This window comes from Leptosomus discolor, chromosome 9 (genome assembly GCF_034619465.1).
Source record: "Leptosomus discolor isolate bLepDis1 chromosome 9, bLepDis1.hap2, whole genome shotgun sequence".
Taxonomy (NCBI): Eukaryota; Metazoa; Chordata; class Aves; order Leptosomiformes; family Leptosomidae; genus Leptosomus; species Leptosomus discolor.
In genome coordinates this window covers 41,779,057-41,798,533 of record NC_141399.1, presented here as the reverse complement: position 1 = coordinate 41,798,533, position 19,477 = coordinate 41,779,057, and the positions used below count along the sequence as shown (strand labels likewise).

Sequence of the window (19,477 nt, the reverse complement as noted above, 5' to 3'; positions counted from 1 at the left end):
TGAGGCGCTCCCCTCCTCCTCGCCGCCGCCGGGCTCTGCCGGAGCCGTTCCCGTTCCCGTCGCCATGACCGAGGAGCCGTACGAGAAGTTCCTGGCCCCGGAGGAGCCGTGCCCGCTGCTCTCGCACCAGCACCCGCCGCGGGGCGGCAGCTTGAGCCTGAGCGAAGAGGGCTGCCTGGATGTCAGCGACTTCGGCTGCCAGCTCTCGTCCTGCCACCGCACCGACCCGCTGCACCGCTTCCACTCCAACAGGTCCGCCCGCGGCTCTGCAGCTACCCCCCCCCCCCCCCCCCCCCCCGCCGCTGCCCGCCCGGCGGACCGAGGCGGCTGGGCCGCGGCGGCTCGGTGATGCCGGGGCGGGGGGGGGGGGGGGGGGGGGGGGGCGGCCCGGCCGGGGCGGGCGGCGGCTGCTGCCCCTCGCCGGGGACCCGTCGGGCTGCCCCGGAGGCAGCGGCGGGGTGGGAGCTGCCGGTGCGGGAGGGCCGTGCTTCCTGGCCCCGCTCCCCTGCCTGGTGCGAGCCGGGGCAGGGCTGAGCTCGGCTGCGGGGGCTCCGGCTTGCCCGCTGCACGCCCCCGCTGGGGTTACCCTTCCCCTGGGCAGGGCTCTGCGTGACCTTAGTCTGGTTTTGGCTAATACCATTACAGTTAGTGTGAGCTTGGTCGGTTTTTAGAATGTGCTTATTCCTTTCCGAATTTCTTAAAACGCAGTTTTGGGCGCTGGAGGGTGGGCAGCTAGAGAGCCGTGTGTTTGTGAGAGTTCAAAGCAGGCCTTGCCTGGACACCGAGCAAACCTGTAGAGGTTCAGAATGAGTCAGGCAGCTTGCTGACTGCACTGATTCCTGCAGAAACATTTCCATCCCATGCTACTAATTAAGGGCAAATTATTCTGTCTGTCATTTGTCGAAAACGTCTATTCTAAAAATGCAAATGCAGCTCTACAAAGAAATTCCAGTTGTGCTTATAAAAATCAAAACCACAGTCCTGCTTACCTAAGAACCTTTTTCTGCTACTACTTTTACATAGTATTAAGCTTGAAAATAGCAATAGCTTTTTTTTGAGAACACTTTGTGAAGTTTCAGTCTTGAACATACGTGTGGGATAGTTTTAGTTCCTGTTCTAGAGTTGCAAGAATCTTTTACTGGTTATTAGTGTTGCTACTACACTGTAATGAAGAGCGAATGATAAGGTAATCTTTCAATTGAATTTGTATGAAATCACGGAAATTACACTTTAAAAGTGTCATTCACAGGGGCAAGCTCTTAATTACAGATTCTTAAATGATTCAGCACGAAGAGCCTTGATCAAATATGATAACGCTGCCGTGATCTAGTTCTTATTGTTGTAAGACCCAATTGTGACATGAGCGGTAAGATGTATTCGTAGTGTATCTGTAAGATAAATGTGTGATAGTCACCAAATCTGCATGTAATTAATTTTGTACGATTCTTTGTATCGCCTTTCACTTCCCGGGTGTGTTATTCAGGCTTGCTCGTTTTACAAACCCAGGTTTGTAACGCAGGCACCCAAGCGGGTATTTCACTTCTTTGGGCAAGGACATGCCCTGTCCTGCGCCGATTAAGCCGTTGCAGATTCACAGCTCCATCTGTGGTGTTCGCATAAGGCTTTCTATTCTGTAAAGTTATGGGTAGTTCAGTAGTTAGTTAAAGTAGTTCACACTTCTCGTTAATCCACTTCACTCCAGCAAGTCCCCCTAGGAATGAGAAGGTGAGGGCTGACTGTGCCTACCCACAACGATACTGCGTGGCTGGTTGGTGGTAGAGCCTCTGTACCTCATCCTGTGTTTTGATGGGTCTGGAAACTCTGTCCATTCTATCTTTCCTTTCATCGATATTTCATGAGCACTGAAACTGTAGTAACGTTCAAAAGCGTGCTGTGTCACCACGCTCCTGTTCTGTCTGCTCTGCACCGATTATCGCCCTGCCCTCAAAAGTCTGTGCCAGTAAAACATCACACGTGTACAAGGGATGCAGAAAGGGAGGGAGGGCAAGATCTCTCAAATCTGCTAAAAGTTTTTGAAATGTCTTTAACATTGGATAAATTCACTGCTGGCAAAGTAGATGTGGGAGTGAGTCCATCACAAACATATTTAGCCAACTTGGCATGCAGCTTAAATAACAACAGCGAGGACCAGCCTTTCTGGGCGATGGCGTTGCTCCGCTTTTGCAGTTGGATAGAAGAATGTTTTTCTGGTTAGCCAGGCTGAAGTGGATGGGCTGATGGAACGGGAGTCGATCGCATGGGTTTGCGTGGTGAATTTTAGAAGCCCTTTTCAAATTGTTTTGGCTGTGTTGCAGTGCTGTGCTGACTCATAGTTGTCTCGACCTAGTTTTCACCAATATGTGAGATAAATCCAGATATGGAGGCTGATTTCATGAGCTTGTTAAATTCTGCTTTATTCTCATTAGAGTAAAAAACCTGTTCTGTGAAGTTTGAGTCCTCAGTTGCTTTCCTTTAGCAACAGCATTAACTGGCTTTTCAAATGAAATTATGAGGGGGAAAAAGTGTTTCATTTTGGCATGGCAGCATTTTCACACAGGTCATTTTCCCATCTTGCACTGTCTCATGCCAACAGCATGACCAATATTTTTAGCATTCAGAGTTGAAAATGGTGAATAATGGAGCCTGGCTATATCTGTAATGTGCTTCCTTATTAAGCCTTAGTTTAATCAACCTAGAATTTCTTTTTGACTCCTATTTGTTCTGAAGTCCAATTGAATTGCTTCCTAGTTTTGCTTATTTCAATTTACGTGGAAGTTTAAATATCCCAACAGGTGGGAAATGGTATTTTTAGTTCAGTGCATTTAAAAAAAACCAACCAGCCAACCAAAAAAAAAAAAAAAAAAAAGAGTCAATTTACACACTACAGGAATCATGCCTCTGGGGTGGAAACTGTTAATATATTAAAATAAAGGTGTATTTATAATAACTGTGTATGGATTTTTGCCTTGACTTTTTTCATGTTGAATTCTCTTTGGTGGTGTTTATGGACCTTTAAAAATATTTTAAAATAGAATACTTAATTTTTCATAATTATAACTTACTTCAGTAAAAGCAATGTATAATGTTACTGACAAGCAAAGAGGAGATAGTTTTATGGGACTGAAAAGAATGTTTCAGGGCACACGATGCCAAAGCGTTTGCTGCTTTCTATTTGTTTTGTCCTGTTTTGCAGGTGGAACTTGACATCTTGTGGAACCAGCGTCGCCAGCTCGGAGTGCAGCGAGGAGCTGTTCTCCTCGGTTTCGGTCGGTGATCAGGATGACTGTTACTCTCTGTTGGATGACCAGGAGTTCACCTCTTTCGATTTGTTCCCTGAGGGCAGTGTCTGCAGTGATGTCTCTTCTTCTATCAGCACATACTGGGATTGGTCAGACAGTGAGTTTGAGTGGCAGGTAAACTAGTTCCGCTGTTAAGCCTAAAACTTTGTGTAGTTTATTAAGTGCTGAGTGTAGCTTTAATTGGAAGGTCCTCGGCCTTTTTTTCTGGTAACTGCTGAGCGTAAGAGCAGATATCTGAATCTTCAGCGATAAAGAAAATGTTTTATTCCATTAATCTGGAGGAGAGCCTGAAGGTCAGCTCTGCAAAGAGGGATGCTTACGTATTATGGCAGTTTTGTTTTAGCAACCAACATGCGTCGGGTAGCTGTGAGCTTAGATCCTTTGCACTGAGGATCTGCCCTGATAATGAAATCTGGTTATAGATGTCTGCTTCCCGTGGTTTGGTCATGTTAAATCTTCCTTTGGAATGGAGCTGGCTCCTAGGTAAAGTGTAGAAGCTCTTGCTGTAGCCTATTTCCATCTCTTTTCTTTTTTTTTTTTTTTTTTTTTTTTTTTTTTTCCTGTGCCAGTTAAGAGTACAGAGCTCCCTTTGTCTCACCAGGATGGGGAAAGTGTGAAGGTGAATCACGTCTTCCTTTTTTCTAGTCTGTATATTGGATGCAGTCCTGGTCAGGTATCTCTAATTTGAGATAGTCTTCCAGCAGTTTTTCAATTGTGAGATGCCAATCTTTTTATATATTATAGACTTAAATTGAATTTTTATATTATAGACTTAAATCAACTGTGAAAGCATACAGAACTCGTATATTCTGAAGCCCCATGTTTCCTATTTCAGAGCTTAGTCAAAGCATGTACAGTCTTGTAAGTGCAGTATAAGGACTGAAAACACCAATTTCAAGAAAGCCCAAATCCTGTTCCAGAAGATGCACGTGAACTTAAGATAACACGGGCTGATATTAGCTCTGCATCTCTTCCTGGTTTAGTCTAACTGCTAATCTCTGTGTATGTTGTGTCGCAGGGGTTCCAAGTGCGTTTGTATAACGCAGCCTGTAGGAACAACTCAGACTGGATCCCAAAGGTTCAGACCTTGATTGAGTTGTGAAATTTTAATTGCCTGATAAACTCAGCGATTGTTTTGAAAAGAAGCAATATCCCATGTCTTAGCTGACAGCACGTTCGATTAGTAGCTAGCTTTTTTAATTATTCTGTGGTTTTTAAAATAAGCGTTCCTTATGAGACATACTTGATTGGACTTGTAGATTTTTGAAGGACTTTTTTTGTAGCTCTTTGTGGTGTTATCTGGCAGAATCTGAGCATGAGTAATCCAGCTGTCACACTTCAACTGGAAGTGCATTCAGAAATTACATGTCAGTTGTACAAATGAAGCTAGCTAAAGTTCTGCAGTTGCTTCTAGGAAAATGACAGTGATTTTAATTGAATTGTCTTTTGTAATTATGGGGTGTGGTGTAAATTACACACCTACTTTGAAATGATCTTCCTGAAACTAGACTTATGCTTTAAACTGGGAGGTTTAGATTTAGATTTGGATTGTGATGGACAGTTTACACTGATGGAGAAGGGAAGTAGTTGAAATGCCACATCATTCTACTGTTTTCTCAAACACAACTTTTTAAAAAGAAGATTGATAAGTAGAGAATCGTGTGAATGGAGTTTGTTATACTTGCTGTTTGTTGGAAGATTCAAAGGAGTACTGCAGGGTTATGGGTAATTATTAAGAAGTTGCTAGAGTACATAGATGAGCGATGCTGTGCTAATTTGACGGTCTGTTTTGAATTGTTAATAGTGTTAGAAAGATTTTAAATCTGCCTACCATATTCTAAGGCTTTGTTCTTTCTCTTGCATATTACAAGTTGCCTGGCAGCGACATTACAAGTGGGAGTGATGTACTTTCTGATGTTATACCTAGTATTCCGAGCTCTCCTTGCCTGCTTCCGAAAAAGAAAAACAAGCATAGGAATCTTGATGAACTTCCATGGAGTGCAATGACAAATGATGAACAGGTGAAACTGACTTTTTTTCCTGTGTGAGAACTGTAGTCTACAGAAGAACTTTCAATAGTGCCATATCTTAAAAGCTGTACTGATTGCTGTAGGTGTAAATGGACCTATGCAGTACTACTTGAAACTAAATCTTCTTGTCTTTTGCATGTGTAGTAGGCAGTTTAATGTGTGCTCAAGTTTTCACCCTGAGTTTCTGAGGATACTCAATGAGGCTAGAACTGTAGGAGATGTGATATTTGAGCACATTTTATTCTGTTGATCCTTTCTTTTTTCTGCCTCTCATTTAAAGTCAAAAATGCTATAAAATGACCTGCCTTTTTTTGGGTCCTAGGTTGAATATATTGAATATTTGAGTCGCAAAGTCAGTACAGAGATGGGCCTTCGAGAGCAACTTGATATTATTAAAATTATTGATCCTACAGCTCAGATCTCGCCTACAGATAGTGAATTCATTATTGAACTGAACTGTCTCACGGATGAAAAACTGAAACAGGTGAGTTAAGGTTTGTACATTTGGCCTTGGGGTTTCAGCATCTTCTGTGTCTTGCAAAATCTCTTAGGGAGTTGTGATCAGTTTTTATACACAGTAGATGTAGGGAGATACACTGGAGCATGATATTGTCCGTGGGGGAACAGGGTTCAAAAGCATATTGTACGTATTAAACCTTTATCTGAAAGGCTGTGGTTGTATATTCTCAACATGTGTTAAGTCTAAGCCGGTCTGTGTGTGATGCATTGTGCTGTGGGCCCAGTACTGCGTATGACAAAGCGAATTCCACTTCGTGACTACGACTGGTTGAGGATCTTCATTTGCTCACTGAATGTAAACCAGCATTTAAAACTCCAAAGGATGGGAATTCGTTGGGGAGGACCATAAATTTAATATAAAAAAGGGTATAGAAAAATGGGTTTTAAAGATGTTACAAAACACGCTTTGTTACAAAGAAGGGTACCTGACTGATGTGGTAGATGTGTGCTACTTTATACTATTGTGATGTCTTGTTGGGAAAAGATGTGGTATCCAAACAAGCTGAACTCATCGGTGTTGCTCTGTGATTATGCTGAGGGGAGAGATTGAAAATAGAAAACGTTCACTGCTTTTATGGGCTTGTCCTATTTTGTATTTCAGACATTTTATAAGTATCATCTTAGAGCAGAAAAGTACTGCTTTCCTGACGCCCACTTTTGTTTGAGTATACCTAGCAAAATAAAGGGGTTTGATATGTTAGGTAAACAGCTTAGTTCAGTTGAACTTGACTGGTATTCGAGTTTGGTGTTACAATAATAACTTACTGTTACATAGTAGAAAACTTGGGGGACAGGGGAGGGGAAACCCCCCCAAACCTTGTTACTTAGTTTTCTTCCTTCCATAATGAAGTTTAATATTAAACTTAGTTCTTAGTTCAGTTCTCTTGATGACTGCCAGATGGCTTGGGATTCAAGCAGCCACAGCAACTGCTTTAAAAGACTTAACTGAACTGATCCAATAACTTGATCATTCTTAATAGGCAAACCGTGGTTTTTTCCATGAAAAGGAGTATCTCAGTGCAATATTTATCAGGCTTTTATATTTCTGCTGCCTCTGTTCTAAAGGTGAGAAACTACATCAAGGAACACGGACCTCGTCAACGGCCCGCAAGGGAAAGCTGGAAGAGGAGTAGCTACAGTTGTGCAAGTACCAGTGGTGTGAGCGGTGCCAGCGCCAGCAGCAGCAGTGCCAGCATGGTCAGCTCAGCAAGCAGCAGCGGTTCTAGTGTCGCTAACTCCGCTTCAAACTCGAGTGCCAACATGAGTCGAGCGCACAGCGATAGTAATTTGTCCACGAGTGCTGCCGAAAGAATCCGGGATTCAAAAGTAAAGTTTCTAATGATGTACATGTATATTAAGCTGTCTAACTGGTTAAGGTTGCTTATGTCATCTTAACTGGGATGTTTGTACTGAAGGAACACGGTTAGTAACTGAGGATCTGCTGAAGTCTAGCTAAACCAACGCTGGCTGTTTTCTCTGGCATGACCGTAGGGAATTTAAACTGGTGCTCTACCTGTCACTTCCCTTCTAAGTGGAAGCCTGATGTTTGTACATAGTAGATCTTCTCATTACTTTTGTTTAGAAAGATGAGTGGGAGTTGAATAAGGGCTTATGCATCTAACTGAATTCTTTGAATGAACACACAGGTTTACCAAAAAAAATGTATTCAACATTGATCAGCCTCATCTGGATGGTAAAGACTGTCTTGTGGGTTTTTTTTCCCCAAATACAAGTTTCATCAGGCTTTTTGAATCTTCTTCAGTTTATTCTTCCAGCATGTCTGATGAGATTACTTGGTGAGGACTGACCTCCTGAAGCGTGTTTCGATTAAAGTAGTACTGTGGCACTTGTCCTGCCTCCGTAGTTTCAGTTTCAGGTGTGGAGGAGAGGAGCAGTTCCTGCTTGCTCTTCAGCATCTCGGGTTCTTATTGTAAGACTGCAACATTTCCCCTGCATGAAAGATTCTTCCGATCAGAGACTTGGCTATGCGACATCACAGGGTGATGTTGTGCCTCCTAACTCAGATGTGGTAAATGGTCTTGGTATTATAATATTAGGTTTGATTTTGGATGAGTGTTTGCACCACCTCTGAGAATTCATTTTAGTTATTTTTCAGAGCAGGCGTTATTTTAGAGGTTAACTTATATTTGCCAGCTTTAAAGGTGGTTTCTAATCTACAGAACAAAATCTTATTATTTTTTGTCTCTTCTGTATTTTGACAGAAACGTTCCAAGCAACGGAAACTACAGCAAAAGGCCTTACGCAAGAGACAGCTGAAAGAACAAAGACAAGCTCGTAAGGAGAGACTGAGTGGATTATTTCTTAATGAAGAAGTGCTCTCTTTAAAAGTGACTGAGGAGGACCATGAAGGAGATGTGGATGTTTTAATGTGACAGGGGTGAATTTATCAGTGTTCTTTCTAAGCCTTAAGTGTATTACCCTTATTGTTTACATATATTTCTTGACCAAATTTTGATTAGTGTTAAACCAGATATAAACCAGATCTTTTCTCAAGTGTAATTTTGGTGAGAAGGTCTTAGTATTGAGTAACTTCAGCTTTTTGAGACTAATTTTGCAACAAAGTCTTCAAAAACTTAACTGTCTTCTGAAAAGCTACCGAATAGATACAGTTTTAAGGAAAGCTGAACTTGACTAGCATGCTGACTTGCCTGCAAGACATAAGTCTAGGGGTGCTTTTGGATGACACTAAGCTTGCATTACTATGCTTCAGCTTTTTTGTTTTTTTTTTCCAACTTAATTGTACTTGGCTTGTTCTGTTTTCCTTTCCCATTATTAGAAGGATTTTTTAGGCATGAGGAAAAAATCTTCAGTCCCGTAGGGCTTTCTTCAGTCTTGCTCTTGGATCATACAAAATCAAAGTATTGTGATCAGTGCTTTTCTAGAAGTTGCGATTTAACTCAAACTACGAGAAAAACAAGAAGCAGGACTTCTAACGCAGGGAATCTGTAACACAAATAATGCCAAATAATGTAGTTCTTTAGGAAGCAATTAAGAGTTCACAAAAAACAACTTTGTAAGCTTAGTCTTCAGAAAGTTACTTTGCTGCTCAATATCTTACAGTTTGGTTGTTACTAATGGTTGACCAGTACATCCCTAGTATTGCTATGAAAAGATTGAAATAAACATATCTTTATGCATTAAAAGTACACTAATCTGTAATTAAGTTGTCTAGGACACTACTTAAAATAGTTAAAAGTGCTGCTGGAAACAGAAGTGCAGACAAGTGGCACACAGCTTTGGTGGCTTTTTTCCCCAGAAGCATATCTAAATAGATCCATGCTGTTGTCAGGAGAACTTGCTTAATGCGGCTGTTCCTTTTAATTGTATGTTTAGCTGAGGATGTGTCTTCTGTGTGGGTTGTTAGACCATTACATGTTTCAGAGTTCTGCTGTTGTGTTCTATCTGCTTTTGAAATTTCTTTTGCTAAGAAAATGGGATAAAATTGTGGCTTTCAGGTAGGGAGGTAAAAGTAGTTTTAACCTGTTTCCTAATTCTGACAATCTGTAAGGTGACTTTTGTCTTTGTCTTGGAGCTACTTGTTACAGAACTCCAAGATAAACATGATACTTCTAAATGTCAATGTGAAACTTAAAAGATTATAAAAGTATTTTCTAGTTCAGAGTTCAGGAAGTAATTTTTCATTATCTTGATGCTTCAGTACTTTCATTTTGCTCTTGTGAATTAAGGAATTTGGCAGTTTGGTGTGGCCACGGGTACCTGTAATTGCAGGATAGAGCCAAATCCTTCAGAATTGCATGATCAACTTTAAATAGGACTGCTCACGTTCATTTTGCCTGACCTGCACGGACTTATTGGTCCTGGCAACTGAAGTATTTTTCTTTCAGAAGTGGCATTCCTTGTAGCCTCAGAATAAACTGACCAGTAAAATGTGTGAACAATGACCTCTGAAAGGGCTTTGGTAAGAAATAAATAAGGTCCATAGTGAAACTACTGTGTGAACTTAGTCTCTCTTACTGCTGCTAGACAACAGGTATCCAGATTTGGCCATTGACTAATTAAAAGCCACATAACGTCATTTTAAACTCGAGTGTTAGTTATGCTGTATGGCTAGTTATTTGGCCACTAACCAGAAGTGACTGTTACCAGTCAGTATTTGCTTGTACTGCACTGTAGCTGGTTGATGCCTCCTTCCCTCCTGTAGAAACAATATCGAAAACTTCTTAATGATATACAAGTTATGGAGAATTTAGATTGACTTAAATCTGGAGCTTCTTTTAAATATATTGGGTGGAAGAAAAAGTTGAATTGCTGTCAATTCAGCTAATTTCAGGGTGCAGTTGTTGAACTCTTGCAACTTACCGTGGCTGTAATGGATGAATTCATCATGCAACGTTTCACTGTGTGTACACTGTCATGGTTCAGTACAACCTTTATTTTCTGCAGTGACTTTGAAATGTGATTTTTATTATTTTTTTTTTTTCCTGAAGAAAAATGCACAGTTAATACTGTAGAGAAATGAGACTCTGAAATGAATTGTAAGAAAGGTGCAATATCCCAGTGTGGTGGAGCATGAAAGTGTGTCACTTTATTCTATTTCAGCAGCTCTTCAGAGTTTAAAATTCCTCAGGTTTTGTTGAGAGAAGACCCCCCCCCCCCCATTTTGATGAGGTACAGTTCTTTTTGGTCATCTGTCTACTAGCTTCTAGAGATCATGAAATGAGAGAGGATAGTATTTCCATCTTAATTTTAGTGTGAGCATGTAAGTATAAATTAATTCAAGTGATTAAATGGGTCCGGTTGGTCATCTGTTGCATTGGATGAGAAGGTCCTGGGTGCCACAGTAGCTGACTGTGGTATGTTGTCTCTAGCTGGGTACTTCAGTCACTTGTGACAGTTAAAACGATAGAAGAGAGTGGATTTCCAGGGGTTCCATGGTAATAATTTATAGCTCTGTAATTTTGTAGTCCCAGGATGCTTATAACCTAAAAATACAAAACTGTTCTGATAAGAAAGCAGGATACCATCTTGCTTCCCTGAGTGTTGTCTTTGCCAAGTACTTGGCATCTCAGAGAATCAGGCCTGAAGTAGCTATGGAATTCAAGAGTTCTCACATACTTCCACATGTTTGGGTTTTTTTCCCTTTTCTTTTCTCGTCCTTCTAGTGACACACTCATTTTGTGGAGGGGGGAGGTGTTTTTGTCAGATTCTTGCCTTTCCCTGCGATTTGCTTACCCAGGGAAGTGGTTGAGTCACCATCCCTGGAGGGATTTAAAAGATGTGTAGAGGTGGCACTTAGGGACACGGTTTAGTGGTGGACTTGGCAGTGTTAGGTTAATGGTTGGACTCAATGATCCTAAAGGTCTCTTCCAACCTCAGTGGTTCTATGATTCTACGAGTTTGTATTGGATACCCATGGCATTAGTCGAACAGTTGGAATTTTAGTTAAGCCTGGTCTTGCTGATTTGAGTGTTGGCCATTGTGGCTACCGCTTTGTTATACAGAAAGTTATTTAGAGATTATTGGGTTCAGATAGATAAAGAAGAGTAACAGACTGCTAAAATCATGCATTCTTATTAGTGCTTTTTCAAAAAAGAATCAAATCTCTACTTTTTTATTCATAGATAAAAAATGTCAATCTGCAAAGTGAAGTGGAGACAAACAGGGAAAAGCTCGTAGCTGTATGGCTCCGTGGTGCTGAAGCTGTATATCTGGGTGCTTTGTACCCACTGTAACATGAATGTAATCACTTTACACTCTGTAACTTCAACCGTTTGCTTCATGGTAACTTTTTCTCTAAAAAGGCTTAGAAGGAGCACTGAAAGTCCAATTGCAATAGGACTGTAAACAATAGAGAACATTCTTTTCTAATATGATTTTTAAATATAAGGAAGAAAGCTAGCTGCCTGACAAACCTGTCTGATTCTTGTGTGTATCTAATGTCATCCTTTGTCTCTGTTAAGATAATATCTATTTTTCTTTATCTGGGAAAGTGGTTAGAAGATCGTTACAGTATGCTCAGTATGGGGTGCTTACTAAGAAGAGCAAGAAAAGTCTTTGCAAGACTTTCCTGGGCTTGACTTTTAGTTCTCATTTTGTGGTTTGAAACCTGTGAAGATCATTCTCTGGGGAAAAAACCAACCAACCAACCTGCTTGAACTTATATGCATGTACATCAGAGTGCATATACAATATAGAAACATATAAAAATGGCAATATTTACTGTTCATCTACGCTGAGTGGCCTGAAGCCGTTTCTTTTCTCTTAATGCTCTTTCAGCTCTGAAATCAGTTGATGCATTGGTCTATAAATATTAATAAACCTGACTGTTTTGGGGGCTCTTGAAGTTCATTCTTATAAGCCAGATCTTCGTGGCAAATGTTTGATTCATTGGTTTTCATGTTCTTTAGCTTGCTGATCTTGCAGTTCTTGGGCATAGAGAAGACAAGTCACCATGTAATTTTCCATTTAAGGATTGCAAAGATAGTTTATTAATTTACCAAGGGCAAATCCTAGTAATATTCAAAGCTTATTAACTCTGATTAATCATACTTGCATTCTCTCTCATCTAGCTAACTTTAAAACATTTCCAAATTACAGATAAATTCTTAAATTAAAAAAAAAATTGGAATGTTGAAGCCTTGAATATAGGTCATAACCAAAGCAAGGGGAAAGTGGGGCTTTGTAATTATTTTTTTTTTTTCTTTTTGGGGGAGAGATGGGGGTATAGATTAGAGTGTATGGTACTGCTTAAACTGAGGATTTTTTTCTCCCAGGTTCTCTGCTAATTGTATGGCTAAAATGCACTTTTGTATAGAAAACTGTCCTCTGTACATTCTGTACTGACTTAACAATGTTTATAGAGATTTTTCTGAAGTTGTGAAGGAATTACTGAAAGCTGCAATGCTGGTGGCTGATGCTGTTGACTTCAAGTTCTTACTGTATTTGAAAATAGTTATGTGCATATTGAAGTACAGGTTGGAATTAAAATTGATGACTTAGCAAAGATACTCTGATGAAACTATGTGGTATCTTCTTCAGAGCAGGAAGATTCATATCTAGGGCTTGCATACTCATTGTTCAGGCAGAAAGTGCAAATAAAGTGGCACATGTTAACTGTTCTTTGTGACAGAAAGCAAACCAGTCCCCCCATTAACTAGCGTGGTTTGTTATCCAGAAAATCTGATCAGAATTGTTTCAGAGGAAAACAGTTCTTTGTTGTGAATGATATAACCCAAGATCTTGTACTGAAAGCTCTGTCCTTAGTTTTGATTTCTGTGCCAGAGGGTTTTTTATACATATGCTATATAGTGTAGAGCTGTGGGCATAGGAAGTCTAATAACTTTCGTTGCCAGCAATAACTCTGAACCTTCTTCTGCTGTCACCCTCAGTACCCATAGCCATCAAACCACCACCTGTCCTGTGATGTTCAAAATCCCCAACAGGACGTGCAAGCTGACAACCTACCATGCTCTTAGTTCCTCATGCAGGCACCTGTGCATCACTATGGTAGATCCAGGCAGCAGACGCAGGAACGGTTGGGCCTAGCAGAAGTTGCAGGGATGCACACCAAGACATGCGGCACCAGCGAGGATGTGGCTGTGGCAACGGCTTTGCAATCACCAGTGCTTGAGTAGGCTACAGGAGGACACTTGCCAGCCTGTATGTTCTGTGTTGTCCCTGAGGCAAATTTGTCTTCTGCAATACTGAAGTGTCAAGTGTAATATGAAAATTCCTTTTTTCCCCTTGGAATCCAGCAGAAAAATCGTGAAAACCTGAGAACAGCTGCCATCAGGATGTATTTCTCAGTGTTCAGAAAGTCTCCTGCAGCATCTCGGGGATCTGAACTGCCTTGTTCATCCCAGCTAAGGCTCATCAAACTGTTGTGGAAGTTGGTGCTCATCAAACTGTTGTGGAAGTTGGTGCTCATCAAACTGTTGTGGAAGTTACAATTTACCAAATGTTACTATCCCAGCCTGTTTGTGTAGATACTGAGGGGTGGAGAGGGACAGAAACACTTCATATCACAGCAAGTCTTGTCAAAACGTCAGAGACCTCTAACTGTTGTGGAGTCTGTGCCTGGGAGGCTGCATAACGTAACTGGAGACACTATTGCTCTTGCGGTGCTTTGCCTTCACTTTGGCATCTGGCTTGGGGTTTTTGGTCTATGTGACAGTGCCGTGTTTTGCAGCAAAACAAACTGAAATGTTGCTAGGGACCTTGACCTGTGGGGGTGGTTGCTGGTAGTAAGGACTTAGTGCTGCCTGCATTGCACCTAGAAGCTGCAGGGAAGTTGATGTTTACGCTTTCTGAACGACAGGATCTCAGCGAGCTGCTCTGCTCTGCTTTGGCCTTCTGAACTTTCCCACTGAGTCCTGTTGCCGCAGTTCATTACCGAGGTAACAGTTGCATGGATGAGCTGTTCTACCTCCTGGCAAACAGCTGCCGAGGCGTCAAGTGAGGTCATGTGGTCAGAATGAAACACTGAATTATGGATCTCTTATCCCTCCTTAAAAATTTCTTTGTTTATCTCTCAAGTGTATCAAGGTTTCACTGCTGTGAGTCTCATTTGAGGGCCAAGCGCTGTTTGGGCACAAGTTGAACCAAAACTTACACACTGGCAAAACAAATTGATAAACTTCCTTTACTAAATTGATAGGGAAAGATGGCGTTGGCTATGGTCTTGCCATCCTCAGCCCTCCCTTACTACTGGCCTGAACTGTACGCTTGATCCAAACATTTCCCGGTACAGAATTAGTTACAAGTTGGTTTCCTGGGATCCTTCATATGTGCTTCTAAGTATCCTGTGTCCTACCAGGTAGAAAACATTTTTTTCACCTCCTTCCAGGATATTGAACTCTTGTAAATGGTTTCTCTGGTGCTAAGATCGAATTTAAATTGACGTTTCTGATCTGAGACCTCATTTCATGCTCTTCTCTGTGCGCTGCAGCGGCTTGCACTTGGCAGCATCACCGGTGTGAAAACTTGTTTCTCGTCATGTAGCCCACATTCCTGAGGCTTAGGTGTGATAATTCATCGTGACTGTAGAGTCTTCCTAACGCTACTTCAGCTGAAGGACCTGCTCTATGGCTACAAAGTTTCTCGGAGAAAGAAGATTTATTGCTGTAGCTGAAATTTAGAGTTTGACCACCAATTTGCTGCGATTTGACGGAAGGCAAGTAACTCGCCCATCCGTATTGCCACTAGAGGGAGCACCGCAGTCATCTCACTCGCCTTTGAGACCACAGCTGCCAACGTTGCTTTGCTACGAACACTTTTCCTTTATTCTGTTATGTCCTATTACAATATTAGGAGGATTTGCGTCTCCTCTTACGCTGCTTTTGAAGGAGGAATGTGTCTGTTAAGAGTTAGTTTTACAATAAGAACGTTTCCAGCGAGGAAGGAAAAAAATTGCTTTTTCTGTTTGTGGTGATTGCCAATTCCTGCCTGATACTGCTTACTGCAAATGAACGGTGGGAGTCTGTTCCTGTTTAGCGTCAGCTTGGGTATGCGTACTGCATTGCTGCTTTAAATTTCCTGGTCTGTTCCAAATTCAGCCTTCCTCAATGTGGGCTGAGAATTTTGCAGTTGAAAATATTAGGTGGTGATAGAAAACAAGCAGTCAGCTTTTAATGTGCTAAGTCTCAGAATGTCTGTCCTTGGGAGCAGGAGAGAGAAGATGTAGCTTGACTTTTTTTTTTTTTTTTTGAGTGATAACTTCTGAATAGGGCTTTGGGGGTTCCTTTGGAGTAAAGGGAAATAGTGCTTCAAGGGGGGCTATTCTGTAGTTAAGCCTCTTTTTTTTTCTTTTTTCCCTCTACTTGTCGGGCAACCATTGCCAGCTTTAAAAAAAGCTTACTAATGCATATTATAACTGCAGAGAACATGTGAGGAGTTCTTCCTGGAATCTCGGGTTCATTCTTGGAAGTCAAGGTTTTAGTGGTCCTGTGCAGAAGTAGGAGGGCTTTGAGCACTCGTAGGTGACTGTGCCGGTATGCTAGTGACTCATCCTCTTCTATCCCTGTGTCAGTAGCTGTCATAAAAACAAGTTCTAGTCATTAAGTGAAATATTTATTTAGAAAAATCGTTGCTCAGTGAATGGCTTTTAAGTTCTTTGGTTTAAACTTGTCACGTTGCTGTAGTCGAGAAAGACTTTCTCGTGTTCAGCTGGGGAGCTGCTGTTGGCAGGCTTGGGGCGTGCTGGCTGGTTGCAGGGTGATCTCTGAGGCAGCTTGCTGGAAACGGTGTGTCTGCTCCTTGGGTCCTTGCATTAGCCGTGCTCCCTTCAGAAAAAGCAGCATCTCTCAGTTCTAAGTTCTTTTCACAAAAGCATCATCATGCAAATCCTGTGACCCAGCAACGTTCACCTTCACAGCATACTTGGCTGCTGTTTCTTCAGTGGTGGGAGAACTGATGTCACTGGCCTGTGAAATCCTGGACTTCATAAGCACGTGCACTGTATTTCTCCTGATTGTTCCAGCATGGCCTTGTGAGAAGATGGGATGCTCTTAATCATATCAGTTGGTTAAATATTGCTGTCTGAGTTTAATGAGCTGCATTATACCGGTATATCTGGCATTCCTCCAGGCCTCAAGGGTCGATATTGGGACCAGTGCTGTTTAACATCTTTGTCAGCGACATGGATGGTGGGATCGAGTGCACCCTCAGCAAATTTGCTGACAACACCAAGCTGTGTGGTGTGATCAGCACACTGGAGGGAAGCGAGGTATTCCAGAGGGACCTTGGCAGGCTGGAGAGGTGGGCCCAGGCCAACCTCATGAAGTTCCACAAGCCAAGTGCAAGGTCCTGCACCCAAGTCGGGGCAATCCCAAGCACAGATACAGGCTGGGCAATGAGTGGATGGAGAGCAGCCCTGAGGAGAAGGACTTGGGGGTGCTGGTGGATGGAAAACTGAGTATGAGCCAGCAACGTGCGCTCGCAGCCCAGAAAGCCAATGGCCTCCTGGGCTGCATCGAGAGAAGTGTGGCCAGCAGGTCGAGGGAGGGGATTCTGCCCCTCTGCTCTGGTGAGACCCCACCTGCAGTGCTGTGTCCAGCTCTGGGGCCTCCAGCTCTGGGGCCCCCAGCATAAGACATGGAGCTGCTGGAGTGGGTCCAGGAGAGGGCAACGAAGATGATCAGGGGGGTGGAGCACCTCCCCTGTGAGGACAGGCTGAGAGAGTTGGGGTTGTTCAGCCTGGAGAAGAGAAGGCTCCGGGGAGACCTTAGAGCGGCCTTCCAGTGCCTGAACATGGTAGGTGGGGAGGGACTTTTTCAGGGAGGGTAATGATAGGACAAGGGGTAACGGTTTCACACTGAAAGAGAGGAGATGTAGGTTAGCTATTAGGAAGAAATTCTTCACCCTGAGGGTGGTGAGACACTGGCACAGGTTGCCCAGAGAAGCTGTGGCTGCCCCCTCCCTGGCAGTGTTCAAGGCCAGGCTGGATGGGGCTTGGAGCAACCTGGTCTGGTGGAAGGTGTCCCTGCCCATGGCAGGGGGTTGGAACTAAATGATCTTTAAGGTCCCTTCCAACCCAAACCGTGCTATGTTTCTATGATATCATCAAAATGTAAGTTGCCCTATATGTCCAGCAGCAGTGTGCCGCTTCCGCTGCGGAAGAGTTGAGGTGGCTTCGCACTCAAATGCACTTCTCCTTTCAAAATGGGAAACTGATCTGAAGGGTTGTTAGTTCCACTGTGACCACGGGGTAAAGATTCTTGTGGATGCTTTTTTCATCCCTCCTTATTCATGGCTTGTAAATGGGGAAAAATACAGAGCAAATGGTCTGAAAGCAGTGGTGTCGAGTTCAAAATAGCACTTCAATGTCTGTATAGATGCCTGGCTGTAACGTGGCTCCTGTGAAGGTATTCTTCCTATTCAGGCTCTCAGTGGCAGATTCTTAAGTCATTAATTCTAGGATATATCCCCTAGGGAAAATGTCTGCCCAAATAATCTTGAAAGGAGGGAGTAAAGTTTTATGATTGCTGTGTAAAGAGCTTTAAAATTTGAGATATAGCTGTTAATGTCTATGTAGCTCTCTTATTTTTCTTGTCACCAATTCCTGTCTATAATTCCTGAAAACAGTAAGTAGCAAGTACAACATGGTAGTTCATCACAGGAGTTGCTGAAAAGATATTTTTAATTCATTGTAGACTCTCCTAGTTATTTAGGTAATTCTCATTTCTTGGTGTTTGTTTCCATTCTTGGTTAAAAAGGCAGTTGATTTAGTCCTTGCTTTCTTTGTTCAGTGTAGAAATAAATAGATTAGTCACAGGGTTTTGTTCCACCTTCCATTGTGCATAGTAGGAGCAAAGGAAGAGCTGAGACAAGTTCACTTTAATAGCTGGTCAATTTTTAATGTATGGACAGCTTCTTTCAGACATAGTTTATATCACTTTGTAGGTTTGAGGTCTCCTGCATTCAAGAGATATCTAAACGTGTAAGGCATCACGTACTGTTTTGAGGAGCACTAAAGTATGCAAGAACAGTTAATGACTGGTGTATTCTTTGAGCAATAAATGCTCCAGGTGCAGGACAGTTTTGTGCCTGTCCAAAGATCTTGTACTTGACCTTCTTCCTAAGCCAGAGCACAGTGGTGTGTTCACTACCTGGCTGATACTTCCTGGCAAGTGTGAGCTGCTTAGCAGTTACCGTAGGTTATTTTTGCTTAGGACCTCATAACGCTTGGTTCCACTGGGCAACTCCTCTCTGCTCTGCTAGAACGTAAACCAGCCTGGGGACCTCGCCACCACATCCCTTCAGTAACGCTGCTACATTGTGCAGACTCTAACTGCAGTGGCAGTGTAATCCTTGTGTTTTCCAGGTGGCGATGTGATTCTTAGTATTACGAATACTGCTGAGCAGAGGAAAAACATTGTGTGTGTTAGAAGGGTCTAAACTTGTGAACTGTGGTGCTGACTATATGGCTTCCACCGTACAGTCACGAGTATAAACTAATGACTCCCTTCTGAAAGCATAATTGAACACTAAAGTTGATCGTTATGTATTTATTGAATGTTCTTTAAATCTTGTTTGATATTCAGCCAGCTCTGCTTTGAAATAGTCCCTGTCTGGTAGTACAGGGATCCAGGGCCTCTCAGATCTAGGACTGGTACAATCTTTTGCTGTATAAAATTACCCTTTGGAGGGTGGAAATGATCACTCCAGAAGCAATTTATGTTGACGGATTAGGCAGGCAGATAAAGATACGCGCATGAGTCAATGCGAGTATTTAATTTCGATAAATCCGGGGTGAGAAAAAAAGCATTATGGTGCTGGCAAGCCTTTATGAAGTTCGAAAGAATATTTTTTTTTCTGCTTAATATTTAAATAAGGTGAACTTATTTACCAAATAGAAAGTATTCACAGTGTGTGTATGACTTATAAACACGTCGCTCAACAAAGCCATGCACTTCCTCCTGAAACAATTTAGATCATAAAACTGTTTGTAGAAGTTACAAATGTTAGTCAACGGAAAATGAAGCAGTCTAAAATCTTAGTACAAACCCATTTGTGGACTGATAAACCCATTTGCAGACTGATAAAATGAGTGTAATTTATGGTCTAGATACCTTATTGGCATATGTATTAAAATTCTGGTATATGTCTATTTTTCTTAGTATTACATTAGCTGTAATTTCGATGTAATGC

The 19,477-nt window shown here is 42.1% G+C and overlaps 1 protein-coding gene across 1 annotated transcript; it reads left to right on the top strand.

Moving 5' to 3' along the window:
* Window positions 1-64: 64 nt before the first annotated feature.
* Window positions 65-12,153, top strand: FAM199X (family with sequence similarity 199, X-linked). Its single transcript, XM_086469822.1, has 6 exons — window positions 65-252; window positions 3,194-3,413; window positions 5,171-5,320; window positions 5,652-5,813; window positions 6,914-7,174; window positions 8,071-12,153. Exons 1-6 carry the CDS (start codon window positions 65-67, stop codon window positions 8,239-8,241), a joined length of 1,152 nt encoding a protein of 383 aa, XP_086325948.1. The 3' UTR covers window positions 8,242-12,153.
* Window positions 12,154-19,477: the final 7,324 nt, after the last annotated feature.

Coding starts and splice junctions, on each gene's coding strand:
- FAM199X (XM_086469822.1), top strand. CDS start 65: ATGACCGAGGAGCCGTACGAGAAGTTCCTGGCCCCGGAGGAGCCGTGC. Junction 3,414..5,170: donor ACAGTGAGTTTGAGTGGCAG/GTAAACTAGTTC, acceptor GCATATTACAAG/TTGCCTGGCAGCGACATTAC. Junction 5,321..5,651: donor CAATGACAAATGATGAACAG/GTGAAACTGACT, acceptor TTTGGGTCCTAG/GTTGAATATATTGAATATTT.